Source organism: Seriola aureovittata, chromosome 7 (genome assembly GCF_021018895.1).
Source record: "Seriola aureovittata isolate HTS-2021-v1 ecotype China chromosome 7, ASM2101889v1, whole genome shotgun sequence".
In the NCBI taxonomy this organism is placed as follows: domain Eukaryota; kingdom Metazoa; phylum Chordata; class Actinopteri; order Carangiformes; family Carangidae; genus Seriola; species Seriola aureovittata.
Window position 1 is genome coordinate 11200754 of NC_079370.1, and position 16252 is coordinate 11217005.

Genomic DNA, 16252 nt, shown 5'->3' on the forward strand with positions numbered 1-16252 from the left:
AGGATGGGGAGCCACAGGGGGAGAATTGACAGAGAGGAAGCAAAATGGAATAAAGTGAATAAATAATGCTCGCTGGAGTGTGGTAAAAAAAAAAAAAAGTGATAAAATAGGGGGGAAAGAAAATCACACCAAGAGACTATAAAGCAGAGGATGCACAGGGCGATGACAGTAATCAGACTTAGAGGAGGCAATTAAGCAATCGGGAAACAAAGTGAGTGGTCACAGTTTCCTTAGGAACAGATCTCTGCCACTGATTGCAGCCCCAAAGTTAAAGGTAGCAGACATCACATATTTCCATTTATTATTCATGACCTTGAATTATGACGTTCCATGTAGCTTTTCAAAATCAGAGATTAATTAGAGAGTATTTTTTATAATCTGTGTTGTATTTATTTATTTATTTTTAGACGTATATATCACTTTCAGTCTGTGATTTACTCAAAAGCAGTTGGGATGCTGAAAACTTTGACGCTCTCTACCTCAGAAAAGGCCTGATAGCAGAAGGAACCTCATAGTTCAAGGCTCATGTATAGCGTAGCTTGCAAGCTAATCGACATGTTTAAATGTTCATTCCCTTTGAGTTAATCACTGGTGAAGCAGGACACTGGTCTGAGGTCAGTTTTAACCTCCATATTTGTGTTGCTGATGTTATTTCAGGAGGACCAAGCTGACCAGAGACCTGTGCCTGAGCGAGGCGGGTGGGCAGAGCAGGCTGGGACTTGCCTCCCACGGGGGCAGCGAAACAGGTGGCCACTCCCACGGCACACGCACACACCAACAGGTCCTGGTTATGGGTGCCATTCTGGGGTTAAGGGTCATGGGTGGAAATGGACAGGGAGGAAGGGGGGTGGGGGGGCGGCGGACACACACACAGACAAGCAGGGATGAATGAGAAAGTCAAAGGGAGGAGGAGATAGAGAGAGAGCAGGGGGAAGGGGGAGACAGGGATATGGGAGGTCACTGTTAATACACATGCCAGACATTACCATCACACTATTAATACTGTGAGACACAAACACAGGCGAGGTGCGAGGGGGCGAGCCAAAACAAAGACACAAGAGAAACTGGGTGGGGAGGGGAGGGTGTGAGCTGGGTGGGAGAGAGACAGATGGGAGAGTATAACAGACACAGGGTTCCCACTTTCTCTTCAGCATCAAATTCAAAGAACTTTCAATGAATCTCAAGGACTCAAAATTGGCACATTTGGCAAAAACTCAAACACCGCAGGGGCCTCGTGTAATTTAAGACCTTGCCAAGTAGAAAGTGCTGATAGAACTGAGGGAGCAGGAATGGCATTTTCAAGGTCACCCAGTCATTTTCAAAACAAGTCTATAAACTTTGATTTGATGATGGCGGTAAATGAAAAGTCAGGGGATCACCAAAGTTAATATAATTCACCCTGAGGGGGGCATGAATGTGTGTGTGCAAAGTTTCATGGCAACACATCCAATAGTTATTGAGATATTTCACTCAAAACTACAAATGTGAAAGGAAAGTCAGAGGATAACCGAAGTAATTAGGATACATCCTTTTGGGACAATGACATCTAAACAAAGTTTTATGGAAATCTATCTAACGATTGTCGAGGTGTCTGAGTCTGGACCACAGTTTTGAACCAACTGACCGACTAACAGACATTGTCATCCCTTGATACTAGATCGGGAAAAAAAAATCACAACAATTAATTTTGCCCAAATCTGGAGATGAAGATCTTTAGAGCCTGTGGGAACCCTGTAATTACCACAAAGACGAAGCAAGTTATGACGGAAAAACTGTATTCCACATTCATTAGTGCTTTAACTGTGAACTGTGAATGAGGCTTATGGGTAATGTAGTCTTCTTTTTGGTCAGGGCCTCAGCTTACCTCATAGACTCCGGAGAAGATGGACATGAATCGACTCAGCACTGCGGCGCAGATACTGGCGATGTGGACAAATGGACCCTGGAGGTGATGGGAGGAAATCATTGACACAGATGAGCGACATGTAATGTTATCTACACAAACACTGACCATTGTCTGTAAAACACAGAGTCTAAACTGGGACATGTTGTATCAGAGCAGATAAATCACGAGATAAACGCTGGATGTGACAGTTGGCCTGTTACTGAAATAGGGAAAATGAATGTACTCCTTTGCTGAGGACTTGAATAATTTGCCTCTGTCCCGTGAGAGGAGGGAGAGAGGAAAAACATGACAGAGGATGATTTATTATCCTCCGAGCTCAGAGATAGGATAGAGTGATGGAGAAATAAAAGAAGAGACCTCTTTGCCCACTGGCATCCCACTGCCCAGGCCAGCAGTCAGGCCGACGACTTTAGCTATGAAGGCTTTCAGGGTCAGATATTCCTTCAGGACGACGCCTCTAAGGATGGTTTTCAGCTCAGGGATACCAGAACCTTTACGACAGAAAAAAAAAAAAAACACAGGAGGGATAGAGAGGGACACTAAACATCTGAGTGGGAGGAAAGAGAAGTTAAAATGCTGCTATCCTTTAAGAGGAAAACAGAGGCGGAAACAGGAAAAATCAGTGGTTGGAGAGGATAAGAGAGGCTGACAGGTGAAGGAGAGCTTACCGATGGCCTGTGGGGAAACCAGGTGACAGAAGAGCGAGGCGAACATGACAAGGATCATAGGATACGAAACCCAGGCGAGGTACTGGAGCGGCACATTGCCCTTAAGCTCCCCATGCATCCACTTGTAGGCTGAAAGAGAGAAAAATAACGACTGTAATATAAAGAGAAAAAAGTGCATTTCACACAGGAGTTTAAATGGAGTAATTATAAAGAGCAGAAACTAAAACCCTGTGTTATCAAAGAGTAAGTTTGACAGGAGTAATCCCTTACGACCTTGGCCTGTGATACCTTGCAGGCTCTTGGCACTGGCGTAGTCCATACTCCAGCTGACCAGAGCCATAGTCAGTCCCAGAAGAACTAGGAAAATCCAGTCCTCCCCCATCTTGGTCACTATGTACCGCCGCACACGAGCCAAACAATCTGGGACAGAGAGATAAAATTAATGATTCACCTTGAAGCAATTTATCACTAGATTTAATCACTGACAGTTAGCTATTGTAACAATGCCTGAGAGGGAATCATTCAGTGTGATTACGAGCGCAGTTATGGTGTAGCTCAGCACAGAAATACCTGTAATGTCAGTACAGAATGAGCTTAATGGTTTGTGGTGTTCTGACATTTACAAATGGATGTGTGTGTGTGTTGTCTGGAAGATGTTTTTTTTTTATAAACACATACAAAGGAATATAGGAGACAATACAAAAATCACTGGCTAGTTCCACTGGCAGTTTTTAACACAGGTTTTCTGGTTAAATTTATAGCCTTCAAGCAGAAGATGAGAGATTTTGAAAAGGAGCTTCTTTAGTGAGCAAAACTACGAAGCGATGTCGTTGGAGTAGTTTTCTGGGACGTAACAGACTCACAAAAGACATTACACAACTGTTTTCTCCTGCACAGGCCGAGTAGAAACCTCAGTGACTAGTAAATTGACTTTGACATGTACAATCAGTCGAGTACCCCTTTAAGTAACTCTTGTACAACACAATGTCATCCCACTTTTAAATGAAGGGTGGGATTAAAATAGCAACAAAATGGCGTGACAGTAAAACAAGAGTCCAAATCACCACAAGCACAACGTCCTCAAAAACGACCAGTTAACAGCAGGAAGTAAGAGAACTCAGTCTACAGACCAGCCCTTTTCCAGTGTTAACTTATTGATGCATCAATGTAGATGGTGAATGTTTTATGGTTGGTAGTCAAAGCACGGCCCTAACTAATTACCACTGAGGGCACCGAGGTCGGTGGTGGAGGAAGTAGTCCGATCTTCTACTTAAGTAAAAAGAAGTGATACAACACTGTGGACATACTCCATTAAAAGTTAAAGTTCTGCATTGAAAGTGTTACTTTATATGAAGGTATTATTTGGAAAAAAATGGGCGATGCATCACAGAAGTACTCAGTGCAGAAAATGGCTCCACATGAGTGTTATATAATTCAATTTATAACTGATGCAGCATTTTAATGTTGTGTTTGGACAGTGTGGAGGTAATTTCTTATATTTATATTTTATAATCGTATACATTTTATGTAAAATCTTATTCTGAAAAGTAACTATGGCTATCAAATAACTGCAGTGCAGTAAAAAACGACATAATTTCCCTCTAAAAGTTAGTGAAGTCGAAGTATAAACTAGCATGAAATAAAAATACTCAAGTAAAGTAGAAGTACCTTAAATTTGTACTTGAGTAAAAGTGCTTAGCAACATTTGACCACTGACTGAGGTGATGTACTGTGTTTGTGCTTGTGGGAATTTAGTTCTATAATTAAAACACATCCTGGGAATATTATGTGCTGACTCCAGTAGGTTTTAGACTCAGTATATTCCAATTTGGTCACTAATAGGCTGACAGAAATAAAGAGATAAATATTAAGCTTTCAGTATTTTTCTACTGGATTGGATGTGTTTGAGACAGCAATTAGACGTTTGTGTTAGGAAACAAGACGTAATACATAATTAAAGAGAAGATTAATAAATAAATAAATAGCCTAGATAAAATATGAGGTATCTAAATAACAAATTTCAGTGATGCTTGTTCGTTATTTTTGGGTGGGGTACATGACCTCAGTACGTCTAAAACCCTGAATCCCAGGTGGTGCTAAATCTAACCCCTTAATGTTCTGTGCGGCAGCCTTATAAATCTATCGCAGCACATCTGATTTTATGAGCTTATCATGTTGCATGTAAAGTCATAATCTGTAAAGTAACCAGTAACTGAAGCCATCGGACAAACGCTGCTCTCTCTGCAGAGTAGAGCAAGTTTCCCAAAAAAACTAAGTGTAGTGCTTGTAGCTCAAAATTGTATCTAGTTAAAGGTAATTTGTTAATTTCCACCTCTTTTACCTGGTTACCACATGGGGTGTCATGGCAACCAAAGCATGACCATGGTAACCCGTCACCACAGTTTGCACCATCCAAGACAACCTTTTGTTTGGCGCCTGAACGTTCCTGAATGATAACGTTAATTGTCATAACTCCACATCCCTGCTGGTCACCTTGGCATTTGGAGTAGGGTCGAGGCTTCTTGGTTGATGAGCCGTGGCTGTGATGCGAGTCCACAGAGTGATGATGATGATGATGATGATGATGATGATGATGATGATGCCGCCGGCCGTGACCTTTGCGGCCTGAGGCTGTGGTGTTGTCCCCTGCCTGCCTCCTCCATTGTCTCTCTGTTAGCAAACGGGCTGCTTCCCGTCGGGCAAAGTTCCCCAGCTGCTCCCTGTACTCGCCGTACAGCTGTAAACAGGGGGAAACACTGACAATGAGCTATGGAACAAAAAGCACCAAATCAAGAAATCATATGTTTGTTGGACCACTTCAGAGAGGAGACAGGAAAGGAAGGAGAGGAGGGAAGAGAAGAAGAAATACCTTTGACAACTGAGACTTGGGTGAAGGATAAAACTAGATCCAGAGTCTTGAGATAACAAGAAAGATATAGGGGGAGTGCGGCGTGTGTGTAAGGGATACACACCAACCTGAATACCCTGGCAGACAGAAATAGACAAAACGGGCATAGAGATCGGAAAATCCCCTCCCTGAGAGGAGGAAGGGGCTGGAGAGGAGCCAGAGGAAGAGATCCTGGAAGAGAGGACATTCCACATCTTCCCCTTCCGGCTACATGCGCACTTTACACCTACAACCACAGAAACATGCACACCCACAATGATACGCACGCACACACACACACACACACACACAGTTGCGCAAATACTTGGTCAGAAAACACGACATGACCTTGTGAGCCAGTGTGATCAGTTTGCACTGCACTCAGGCTGTAAAATACTGCAGATCCAGGTGCGGCTACGATGTGCAACTGAAACCTACAGATCACATGCATCCCAGCTTACAGCAAAGCAAGATGCTAAATCACAGAGAGGGCTGGCTGCCACACATTTCTGTCTCATGTTCACACAGGGAAGGAGAGCTGACACATCCAACCGTGAGGCCCCTACCAGGAGGAAAGCTCAACTAACTAACGTTCGCCAATAATAATATAAAGTGCAACAACAATATGCAAACGTATCAAACTTAACAGTGGCTGTACGACAAGGAAAAATTGGTTAAATCTGTCTTTTGGTGAAACTCTCTTCAGTTTTAAGTCCACAAAAACCGCCATACACAAACAGTCCACTGTAATACATGAGTCTCTATGACCACATGACAAAGTGACTGATATAGAAGTTTATAATTAATACATGAATACACCACATAGCAGGTGGCCACACAGTTACACTGTTAAAGGCTCTTGAGAACTTTTGATGCCCCTAAATCGTCCAGCAGGTTATTTTAAACCTCAGTAAACACTACGAACCGCAAACCATTAAGTGTGTGTTGCATTGCTCTTGTACTGATGCTGTAAAAGCTGAGATAACAGTTGGCCAGTGATGAGCTATAGTGGGGAATGCAAACCACTATTTTCTATTTGAATCATTTGGTATTATGCTGGTTAGAGCCGGTTGAATATTACTCTCATAAATCATCTGTTGGTTTTAGCTTGATTTGCTGCTACAAAGGACAAGACGCAACCTGAGTTAACCAACCATCATCATCCTTTGATTTTTGCAAATGATTCTTGCCGTCAATTATTTAACCAAACCTATTGTCTTTTTTTTTTTTGTCTCACACACGCACACGGGATAATATGTGAATTATCAAGGTTTCAATCTCTTATTATCACTGCTTTTAACATTACCTGATTCATTTAAATGTAATCTCACATAAACCCTCTTATCTGCCCCAAAACAGTGGGAACCCACGCATATAATTTCAATTTGAGCTGTGACTCAGATTTTAAATGATTTTTTTTTTTTTTAAATAAAACAAAAAGCGTATGACCAATAATAGAAAACAACACGTTATGTAATATCTTACTAGTAAAGAGAAAAAAGTGAGACAAATGATTATAAAACAGACTGCAGGTTTAAAACTGTGCACTATTGTCACACTGCATATAGTTGCATAAACAAACCATTAAAGCTCTTAGTGGAAAAAATTTAATCAAAATATGTGAAAAGATACAGCAAATAACTTCTGGAGCTTAAAGAAAAAAGCCTGGAGTTTGTCATTAAGTTTGGCAGCTAAAAAAAATAAATAAAAAATGAACCCGACCAGATGGAGCTTTTGGTCGTCCCGTCTTTACCTGGTCCTCATCAGTTGTCTCAGCATGATGCAGCAGCAGCTCTGTCCCTGTTCTGTCTCCTGTCCTACTCTGCAGACACCCTCTACACCACCACCACCACCACCACCGCACTACACATTAACACCAAAGAACTAATCCATCAACATCACCCACAACAGGCGCTGGCACCAGACGCCATCAAAACCAGCTACAGTACCAGAGACACCTGTGCACTGTTCACAGAGAGTGAGAGATCTGTTGTTTTATCTTTTACCTCCAAGCTCTTTGTCAAGTTTTCAAATGTCATCGTTTTCTATTAAACATCTTCTTGGTGTTGTAGATGACTTGTTCTTGAAATGCTGTATTTTATTGACAGTGTCTTAGAGAAGCTGTTACAGTGGATTTTAGACGTATTGTGTATGTTACTTACCTCTCAGATGTTTTGAATCACAAAACGTGTTGCCTGTGACGAGGGAATATTATAACTGTATGTTGTAATCTTCAACCTAATGCTGTTGCTTCGTCACGCATAGTTATATTGTACGTTAAAATTTTCTTTGTATGTCAATAAACATGAACTAAATAACTATTAAACTAACTGTGTTAAACAGAGCTCATGGGCGCTATTTCATATGGGAAAATGAATGGGAATCATTTATGAATGAGCCCCATTAAGGTGAGGCAACATTTTGATGGGAGACCCTCATTTCCGCTTAAATACAGAATGTACTTGAATCATTTATTCAATGATGAATCAGCACGTTTTTCATTTTTAAATGAATAGTCCTGTATAATCCATCCGCTCTCAGCCTCCCCTCAAAACCCTTTTAAGTTTAAGTCATTCCATTGACTTGATTAATTGTAAAAACTATGACATTAATTGAAAGTTGCAGGTTTAGTTGCAATCCTGATAAATTGCCAATAAATACTAATAAAGTCTAAATGGAAATAAGCTGAAACAGTGAAACAGAGATAAAATAAAAAAAGAAAAGACAAAGGTCTGACAGCGTGAGAGAGACACTGTCAGCTGACTTCATTCAGTCTCCATCTCTCAACCCCGTGTTTACCATTGTGTCACCATCTAACCTTGTACTGCGTCGCACAGGGCCCAGAAATGACACCAGTATCCACCATATGCACAACTTTCACACGCTCTGAACATAGTTGCCGCCATCTTTCTGCTCTCTAACTGTCCATCCAATGACCTTCCCACACCAAGTCAAGAACACCAGAGGACATACAGTACCCCCCCCCCCCCCCCCACACACACACACACACACACACACTCCTCTTCCTCCTCCACCTGCACTAATTTACTCACAGCAAGGTTCCCTATACCTTCCCTCGTGGCTCTTATTATTTTCCTGCCCTTTTTTCTCTCTGATCTCTCTACAACACATGAAAGTAAGTCAGGCGTTACAGTACAGCTCTGACACTCGCACCCCTCCTTATTCGTTTCTTGTGCTCTACTGTAAGAACTCGAGCTTTTACTGCTGTTCTTATTGCAGGTCTCACGGGATGAAGAAAATGGATGCAAACCATTCCTTCCCTGGCTTTGTTAGGAATACAAAGCCTGTGTTACATTTTTGCCATTGAGCTGTCAGGAGCTTTGAATTCATTTATGGATCTGCCTTTTATGAGCTGGCTTTAACAAGGTAATCCGTCCTGTAAAAGCACAAGAAAGAGGGAAGAGGCAACTTCAAGTGTAAACAAAAAGCAGAAACAGGCTTGTTGAAAGAAAGAGAGGGGGAGAGAGGGAGGGAGAGAGAGCTTAAGTCATAGTGAGAGCTGCTAATAGATACAGAGGTTGGAGGGCAGTGTGACATTGAGAGTTAATTAAAAAAATAATAGCACATTCCTTCGTCCCTTATGAGAGAGAGTCAGCGCTGCATATTCATATATATCTGTGTGTGTTTGTGTGGCTTCTTAAGCATGCAAAGTTTATGTTTGTGTTTACAAGTGTGTATAAATGGAAGCCTCTGTGTGTGTGTGTGTGTGTGTGTGTGTGTGTGTGTGTGTGTGTGTGTGTGTGGTGAGGCTATACAACAATATAGTCCTGTCCCTTAGCACAAGGTTAATGATAAAATCTGACCCGTTCACTGACGGATAGATCAGGAGATTACCCCCCCCATCTCTCTCTCTCACACACAGACACACACACACACACACACACACAGACACACACATTCCAGAAGCGCATGTCTCCATATGCATACACTAATTAACCAGCACAATAACATTTCCATGCCTCGTCCAAACACTGTTCAAGCTGTCATGTTCTAATTAAGGCATGTCGGCGCAGCCAAAGGAGAAAAATAAACCAAACTGTAAACTTCCAATGTGTTATGTATGAGCCTGCAGTTCAACTTCACACCAAGTAATCCAGGAAAAATCAACCGTGGAGGCCTTTTTATCCTCTGTAAAGCTGGTTTACATTTAATTTGGCCTCGCCGCAGCGTGAAATTTAAAATGTAAAGTCAACAAACAAGCAAGAAGCAGTACAAACGCTGCCTTTCTCTAGCTCTCACTTAAGTCATTAAAGCATCAGTCCTTGCAAAAAACTGTTCCAACTTCAGGAAGACATTTCAATGTACAAATGAGATAACCTTACCAGAAACTGATCTATATTCAGAACTGTCTCAAAAGTGTTGATCCGCTCCCTCATCTTGTTAGCTGTTCCTCCTGCAGGTCGCTGCTCGCTCTCTTTTCTTGTCTCTAATATACTGTAATTCTTTCTCTGGGTATCTTTGTCTTACATCTGTCCTTTCCTGTCTTTGCCAGAGTGACGGACACAGACTGTACCTGTTACCTGCTGCCTCCATACAGTATGGACCTCAGTGACTGACAGGTATGGTCAGTCACACACACACACACACACACACACACACACACACACACACACACACACACGCACACACGCACACACGCACACACGCACACACGCGCACAGAGCGAGAGGGGGAAAGCAGTAGAGGTTAATACAGACACTTGAAGCTTGACAATAAATTGTCAGCAGCTCTTAATTCAGCGGGTAGATCCTCGGTCAGGCGGCCGATCCAGCAGATTCCAACAGAATCCTGCAGCAGAATCATAAACGATAGCAGGCAGGAAGGACACATGCCTAAGGAATGAAAATGATACCTGCTAACTGAGTGGAGACCATAACCATACTAACATCATGTGGGCGGATAATACTGTTCTGTACTTTAAATGCCTTCAGCATAGAACACATGCTTTACTGAAGCCCGACTCGGCTCAAGGACAGAACACAGTATCCTGTTTTTTTTGGCAACATTTGTTTTTGTACACAAACACTTTTATTTTGGCAGCGATTCCTCAAATGTGGTTATTAAAGATTGAAGTTATGACAAAAATAAGTGAGGCAACATAATATCCTGTCCTTTGCTGTAAAAGGCGACAGTATCAGTGGAAATCAGATGGCAGTAAACTTTAAACTTGACGTGAAACAATGAATAAAAGTTAATTAATTTTGATTTAAGAAAATTAAGGGTCAGATTACATAAAAATGTTGCCTACAGAACATCTGTACATTACATTTCTTGCAGCTTACAGACCAATGCTGTTTTATTTTGGATAAGCCAGTATCGGCGGGACATTAAATCAGTTGGGTTCTATAGTCTTCACCTTTATCTGTCTTGCCGTCCTCCAACTGTGGGACTTAAAGTGGGTCACTATCTGCTGTTCTGTTTTGACCCAGAAGTTCTCACGTGGTTTCTGGGTCTTTGGGGACCAGACTGCTGCTGGTTCTCATTCCCAGCAGGTAGCTGTTTGCATTTATATGTGAAAAAAACAGAGGGGTTCAGCCGGTTTGTTGGACTGTTGATGTTTTATTTAACTCTGGGTGAAGTGGGGTTGGATGCGTTTGTCGCTACAAAACTACTACTGGCCCTGAATGTGGAGCACCGCTGTCAGTTTGAAAATAACAATACTTCATTTCAGTTTCACCACTATTGTGTTTTACCCTGCAATGAACTGGTATTTGTATCGTATAGTTTCACTGCGTTTCCCCTGATGCATGCTGGGACAGACTGGATGCTCGAGTCCATGAGACACCCTGCTGAAAACCTGAGAACCTGATTTAATCTAACCCTGTTTTAAAACATTTCTCCTTCTCATAGACTACCTAAATATAATGTAGTGCAGGATTCCTTCTTGTCACCTGTTATTGTTTGTCATTATCATCTAAAAGTATTTTTAGGCATTTTTGAGAGGAAAAAAAGCTGCGGAACAACATGCAACAAAGATCCTCGATCAGACTCAAACCATGGACGGTGATTTTATTGTCAATGCCTTAATCCACTAGTCGACTAAAGCAACCCAATGTAGTTATGTTATATTATGTTATATTATGTTATATTATGTTATGCAACGTTAATAATTCTTATATTATTAAAATTTGACTCTATTACTTGTCATTTTTGGATGAATTATGAAATACATATATATCATATTATATTTTCTTTTCTTCTATATAATTAATGGTTTAATTTATTGGCCAGATATTAATCGTTAGTCACATTCAGAGGTCATTCTGAGCGGAAATCATAGGAAAATGACTGCAGTCTCTTACGATCTGGGTCCCAGAGTTAAGATCATCGAAGCCTTAAGATGTATTTGGGAAATGAGGCCCTGACGTGTATTCAGTTCCATATTTTATGGCTCTATAAGCCACCATTACATATTTGATATCAGAAGCCGTCTCACCTACGCCTGAACTCTTGTATGCAGCCTTTCACGTTTCTTTCTCCCTTACTCTTCCCCCTGAAACTTTCCCTCTCACCACCCCTTGTCCCCATCCATCCAACCCCCCCACCCCTGAGGTGAAACCTTACTCGTGGATAAATTTAGCAGCAGTGTGACCCAATGTTCACTGACACACTTCTCCACACCTCTGCCTCTCTCACGCTGTTTGTCTCTCTTTTGGCCCATCTCTCCCAGGAGGCCAGTTGCACAGACAGATGGAGGTCTTTAACCTTTACACAAAAACAATGACAAGTTATTGACACTACTGCAACCTTAACATGGTGTTTCATCCTGTGGCTATTGATGTACCAGCTAGCGGCTTAATTATTACATTATAGCCACCTTTGTAATTGAAAAGACCCATCAAGTGACTGCGATATCATATGAAATTTAATGGCTTAATCGTCTACATCCCTGTCATTTCAGTCCGTGAGACATTTGGTAGGTGAACATTATCTCTTTTAGTAGCCCGTAACATTTGAGACTTCTGAGATCTATTTCACTGCTGTTGACATTCTCACAGATTGAGACTCGTCTCCTCACACAACCTCATTTTTAACCACATCCATCACATAGATTGTAATGCACAACCAGGTGTATACAAAAGCAGCTCTCGCAGTTCTCGCCACCCTGCTGGAGCATCTGTCAGCGTGACACGGGGCCGCGGAGGGAGCTTCCTCCTTGTTAAGGTCAAGGGTCAACAACAGCTGTGTGACTTGGGAGCAATAAAGACAACTTTACAAACGCGGCGAGCATTAATTTGGTCATTTGCAGGTCAAAAGATGTCCAGGTGACTGGGCTACAATTTGCTGAAAAGTGAGTTTTTTTAAACGTCTGAGTTCCAGACCTTATCGCTATTGTTGATAAAGTGTTTTCGAGCAAGGCTTTATCTTACAGGTCCATAATGCCTGGAACATTTTCTAATAATTTCCAAGATGTTTCCTTCAAAGAATCATGTAATTACACATAAAGGCCACTTTATTAGGAACACTTGAACAGTCTACTGTAATCCAACAGAACAGCCCTGCCATAACTTCTATCTTTTTACGAAGCTCATAATGTCACTTTTGGTCGACATTGGTGGAAATGTATAAATTCAGTTAGATTTGTGCATCAATGTCCTAGTTCACTGTCACGTTGTGATGGACTACATTCATTTGTCAAGTGAACATTTTGAACTTATCTTGTAATGATACATGTCATTTCAGGGCTGCTGTATTGCATTGCATCAGATTCTGCTGACGTACCTAATAAAGTGGCCACTGAGTATAAGTATCAATTAATGACGGGGAAAGACAGATTTTTAAGTCTCACACAGTGACTGTCAACGATAAGTTTATTACAAGTGCAACATTTCTACATGAGAAGTTGGACGTTTGGCTCTTCATTGAAATATTGTAGCTGTCTACCAGGTGTGCACGAGACAGCACTTCATACAATAGGGAAACTAGAGATAGTGTTCAAATGGTATTAATTATAATTAATTGTTTTGTGCGAGTCAGTGGAGAGCAGGTCAGCTGAATATGCAAAAATGTTAAAAACATTTTATAGAATCAATTCAGCATGTAAATAATTCAGTTTTCAGTGATGAATGAACAATATTTCAATGGAGCTTGTCTTTCAATTATATTTCCCTAACATTAGTATCAAATTACATAGTACTTTCCAGGAAACTATCTAGAAAATTATTAAAAAATTTCAGACCCGTTAAATAATAACACTATTTAAAAGCCGTTAAATAGTGTTTCTTATTGTAATTCATTCTATTTCTTTTTTATTTTTACTCCAATTTATCCATTTTTTATTTAATTTCTTTGTCTTATTCATATTGCTACTTGTCTCTGTGGAATCCAGTATTGTATAAAAATAATACAACAGCTAAAGCTTAAACCTTGTTTTTACAGCATTTAAAGCACTATATTTCAGTACGAAGCAGGTTCTTACTACAAGGTGAAATATTATTTAAATGGAGTTGAAGCAACAGTTATGTGTAACCTAAACATCTAATAAAACACTCACCTTTTAACCAAATGTAATCCTGTTTTAACCTCAACACTCACTAAGAATATTAAAAATGCAGACATCTAACATTAACTCCCATCACCAGTGTACATCTGTGAAGATTTAGCCGGCTAAATCACAAACCTGAAAATAAACACCACCATATCCTGCTCCTGATCAATAAATAAATTATATTAGGGCGATCTATTAACAGCTCTACACATAAACTCCTCAAATCCTTCAAGGCTCTAATTTCCTCTCTCACACACACAGAGACGCCATCACAGCTTTCACACCTGAGAGACATGTGACTTTTCAGGGAGATATTAAGCCTGTAAATAGTGTGATTAATTGAGATTTCTTATTTATATCTGACCTGTGGGCCCCCGGGAGGCTCCAGGAGGGTTAGGGATTAGAGATTTTGCTTTGGGCAATCATCCATCTTCTCAAAGGAGAAGAGGAGCTGACACTCTCTCACTGCTCCTCTTCACTTTGACAGTTGCTCAGGCTGCTTTAACACGTACACGCACACCCCAGCTGCTCCAACCTCGGTTACTCACGTATTTGTCATTGTTCCATCTTATAATTCATCGTCAATTTAGCTGAAAAAGAACCTTTAAAAACCCAGAACAAAAAACACAATGCTTCAAATCATCCACTAAAAAACAACAATCTGATGCGATCAGAGTCATGTCCATAGAAACGGTGTGATTGGACAGAGTATAAAATAAATGAGTCAGTGGCGGTGAAACACCACAAGACATCTCAAGATGCTCCTGGGAGGAATGAGCATTATTTAAGATGAGTATTTAAACAGATGAACGGGGGGATATAGTGACATGACTTCATCTCAACACGTACATCTAACCTGTCTGCTCAGGTTTCCTGTATATCGGTATTTATATCCACCAACACATGAAAACAGCAATGACTTTACAAGGCTGCGGCTTGAGGCGTACAGAGAGAAGGCGAGAAAAAGGGACATATAGAAGCAAGGTGCCTAAGGATATAATCTGGACGATGCAAAAAAATCAATAAAAATAACAACCACCGAATGCAAGTGATCAAATAAGAGCTTGGTGTGTTCACACCAAATAAATAATAAAATTCATTTTATCTATCGCCTTCGCTCAGTGTTTCGTTATGTGGGCAGTGTGAAACCAGCAGAGACTGTTAATGTGTTTGAGGGCTGTACAAATAAACTTGCTATAAAGTTGCAGAAATCTTGCCCAGGAAGTAAATAGAACAGAGGAGGAGGAAGATAGCTGAGATGAAAAAAATTGATTCAACACAAGGCCATTGGGAGGGCTGTGTGTGATGCAGTAGAGAAACAGGAAAGATATAAAGCACTGCTTGTTGATGAGGCAGGATGCAATAGATGAAAACAAATGACCAGAAGAAAATTGTGGAATAAAAGTAATGACATTTAGGTGTGAAAGAATCAGGAAAAATAAGGAAGGAGCAGAAACAGAGACAGGTAGGTAGATGGAGAGATGATGGAGAGGCAGGTGAAGTGACATTAAATCAGGGGAGAAAGGAAGGGCATTATAAGAGGCAGATAGGACAGCAGACAGGCAGGCAGGTAAAGGAAGATTTGGTAAAGTCCTACCAGGGTCTGTTGGTATCTCAGAGCCTTCCTTTGCGACGCATCTGCAGCCATTGACACGCTGTCACTGATCCAAAAATAACCTCGCTGGACACCCCAGCATTTCCAGTGGCGTGGGCAACACCATACACACACTCTCTCTCTCTCACTTATATACTGTATACACACTTTAGACCAGGTGAAATAAACACGCACACATCTTCTTAAGTTTCTTACTCTCCTATAAACGCATTCTCACACACTGGTTACGCAGAGAAAATCAAAAACACTCAGATGAGATCCTTCGACCACGCTCTTCTCCAGATGATCCAGAGGCTGCGAGCCATCCAGCTCCACTGCAGGACTGACAGACGCACAGACACAAATCAGACAGGCCGACAAAGCAGAGTAAAGCCATCTGATGAGGCAGTGAAGGACGCAGCGCTTTCCTTTATTAGAACTGCAGACACCTAATAACACACGCACACACACACGCACACACACACACACACACACACACAACTTGTTGCCCTTAGCAGCACCCTCCCTGCCAGCCGGCCATTAGGTGTGTGTGTGTGTGTGTGTGTTTGGATGGACTGTTCTTGTTTGGACAGGGGAGGTGAGAGTGGGGGTAAGGGTTGGAAGGGCACCCCCCATAGGGCTGCCCCTGCAACGTGAGCAGGAAGGTGCACACGACACCCCTATGACA

The 16252-nt window shown here is 41.3% G+C and overlaps 1 protein-coding gene across 1 annotated transcript in view; it reads right to left on the reverse strand.

The window, feature by feature from the left end:
* clcn1b (chloride channel, voltage-sensitive 1b) overlaps positions 1-16111 on the reverse strand; it is a 27740-nt gene extending 11629 nt beyond the window's left edge. The window contains exons 1-6 of the mRNA XM_056380197.1: positions 15568-16111; positions 5068-5311; positions 2863-2994; positions 2575-2703; positions 2264-2397; positions 1865-1942 (exon numbers count right to left, since the gene is read on the reverse strand). Coding sequence (XP_056236172.1) covers positions 1865-1942; positions 2264-2397; positions 2575-2703; positions 2863-2994; positions 5068-5311; positions 15568-15618 — 768 coding nt within the window. The 5' untranslated portion in view covers positions 15619-16111. The remainder of the gene's footprint in view (positions 1-1864; positions 1943-2263; positions 2398-2574; positions 2704-2862; positions 2995-5067; positions 5312-15567) is intronic.
* Between the last annotated feature and the right edge of the window lie 141 nt (positions 16112-16252).